The sequence below is a fragment of the Pteropus vampyrus genome, unplaced genomic scaffold (assembly GCF_000151845.1).
Source record: "Pteropus vampyrus isolate Shadow unplaced genomic scaffold, Pvam_2.0 Scaffold593, whole genome shotgun sequence".
NCBI lineage: Eukaryota > Metazoa > Chordata > Mammalia > Chiroptera > Pteropodidae > Pteropus > Pteropus vampyrus.
In genome coordinates, this window is record NW_011889374.1 from 218410 (window position 1) to 220685 (window position 2276).

Below are 2276 nucleotides of genomic sequence, written 5' to 3' on the forward strand. Positions count from 1 at the left end.
AAACAATCCAAACAGAATATAGATTGCCAGACTCGATTTTCAGAAAGAACATGAGCCATTTGAGAGACATTCTTTAACCATGAGAACACAAAGTGCTCGAAAACCAAATAATGGAAAAGGAAATGACATGCAGACGGGAACCTAAAATACTTATCATGATATCCGTGAGAAGTGTGTGTAAGGAGAAAGTTCAGTTCAGCAAGAATATATAACAAGTCTAAATTTATACACACCTAATAACAATTTCAGAATATACAAAATACAAGTTGATGGACCTACCTCCCTCAGTTATTAGTAGAACAGGCAAAAAATAAAATAAAATCAGTTACGGATAGGAAACCTTTGAACACAATAAGGCAACTCGACCTAACTTAGAGATATAAAACACTACACCCAAGACTGCAAAATAGAGATTTTTTCTCACAAAAGTGGATGGCAGGGATAACAAAGGTAAAGCAGAAGGCAATTAAATTGAAACAGAAAAGCTGTTTTAATGCAATGAATGCATATACTCGTACTTTAAAAATATCGATCGAGGAGATAAACGCCTAATGAGATTTGCCAGATCGGGATGAGAAGATGCAAATGATCGATATGGTGAGGAAAGAGGTGACATCACTACCTACCCAACATGCAGTGAAAGGGCAGTAAGGCACCTCCATGCACAGAAATGTAACAACTGAGATAAATGGAGCAATTTCAGGAAAACCACCACAGTCTGTTTCTTCTAAAGATAAATATAAACTTACCATATGGCCCAGTCGTCCCACTCCTAGGAAGATTCGTACATGAGTGTTTGTAGTGGCATTACTCACAGCCATCAAAAAATGAAATCGACCCAAACGTCCTTCGTGGGTAACTGGATAAAGAAACGTGGTGCTTCTACACAACGGAACACTACTTGGTGATACAAAGAAATGAAGTATGATCAATCTCAAAGGTTGTGCTGAGTGAAAGAAGTCGGTCTCAAAAATTACTCAGCACGTGACTCCATTTATATGACATTCTCAAAGAGCTGGAACTCTGGTTACGCAGGACAGATGGATGGTTGCCGGGCTTTAGGGCTCGTTGGAACGTGTAACCAAGGTAAAGAACAAGGGAATATTTGGCACAATGGAATTATTCTGTATTCTAATTTTGGTGCTGTTGATTAAACAAATCCTCGAGAAGGAGGGAGACTCAGTCAGGATCTCGGCCCTGTTCTCTGGGCATCTCCACACCTGCAGAACCAGCACAGCCTCAGTTCAGAGTCTGCTGGCCGCTGTAACGGTAACTCCAGGCAGGCCGGGACAGCTCAGCCCCACCTGGAACCCAGGGGCCAAGAGCCAGACTTCTCTGGAGAGGGCAGACCTGCTCACCTGGTGTAGTAGATCCAGGTGAGGCCATAGGTGAGGAGGAAGCCAGCCCCCATGAGGGCCCCTCTGATCACGGTGAGGACCACGGGCCAGGAGCCCTGCTGCTCCTCAGGCTCGCATCTGCAGGGAGTGGGGCTTCCTGGGGAAGAGCAGAGGCTGGTGAAGTCGTGTCCCCAGGTACCAGTCCCTCCCATGGCCCCAACACTGACCTGGGTGCCCTCCCCAGTACCTATCTGACAACTCACTCTGCACAGGAAGGCTGAGGGAAATGTTTTGGGAGCCAAGCGGGTGCTGAGCCCAGCAGGTGAACGCTCCTCCGTCTGCAGACTCTACGTGGGGCAGCTCCAGGACCCCTGGTGCGGAGGGCTGGGAGGGGCTCAGGGCTTTTCCGTCCTGGGACCAGCTCAGTGTGGCAGGGGGGTTGCTGTCAGCCTCGCAGACCAGGCACAGGAACTGGCCTTCCAGGACAAGCAGTGACAAGTGGCTTCTCCGGGTCTTCAGGGCTGGGTGGGAGGGACACGGCAGGTGGGTTAAGGGGCAGTGATCTGGTGGTCAGGTCAGGCTAACAGAAGGAAGAGGGCTGAGCTGAGGTGGGATGGTTGAGAATCTGCGGGCAGCTTGGGTGATGTGCCAGGAACTGAGTGAGGGGAATTGCGCCCACATCTGCAAACTGGCGGGGTTACCAGGAGCACCGAAGACTCGATGATGGTGGGAGAGAAGGCAGGGTCAGAAATCTGGGGGCCTTGGGCACCAGGCTGAGGGCATGGGCGTTTGCTCGGGGAATTCCTGGAAAGCAGGAGTTGACTCTTACTAGGGGAGACACACAGTCATCACCGATCTAGAAAATCCTCCTGGGACCAAATGCGGCTGGATGGGAGGGATTGGGCAGGAGGCAGGGAGGCCAGAGGGGAGGCTGAGGCC

At 49.7% G+C, this 2276-nt stretch overlaps 1 protein-coding gene across 1 annotated transcript in view; it reads right to left on the reverse strand.

The window, feature by feature from the left end:
• Positions 1–754: 754 nt before the first annotated feature.
• LOC105308576 (sialic acid-binding Ig-like lectin 14) overlaps positions 755–2276 on the reverse strand; it is a 5257-nt gene continuing 3735 nt past the window's right edge. The window contains exons 5-6 of the mRNA XM_011384579.2: positions 1601–1858; positions 755–1494 (exon numbers count right to left, since the gene is read on the reverse strand). Of these exons, the coding sequence (XP_011382881.1) occupies positions 1355–1494; positions 1601–1858 (398 nt within the window). The 3' untranslated portion in view covers positions 755–1354. The remainder of the gene's footprint in view (positions 1495–1600; positions 1859–2276) is intronic.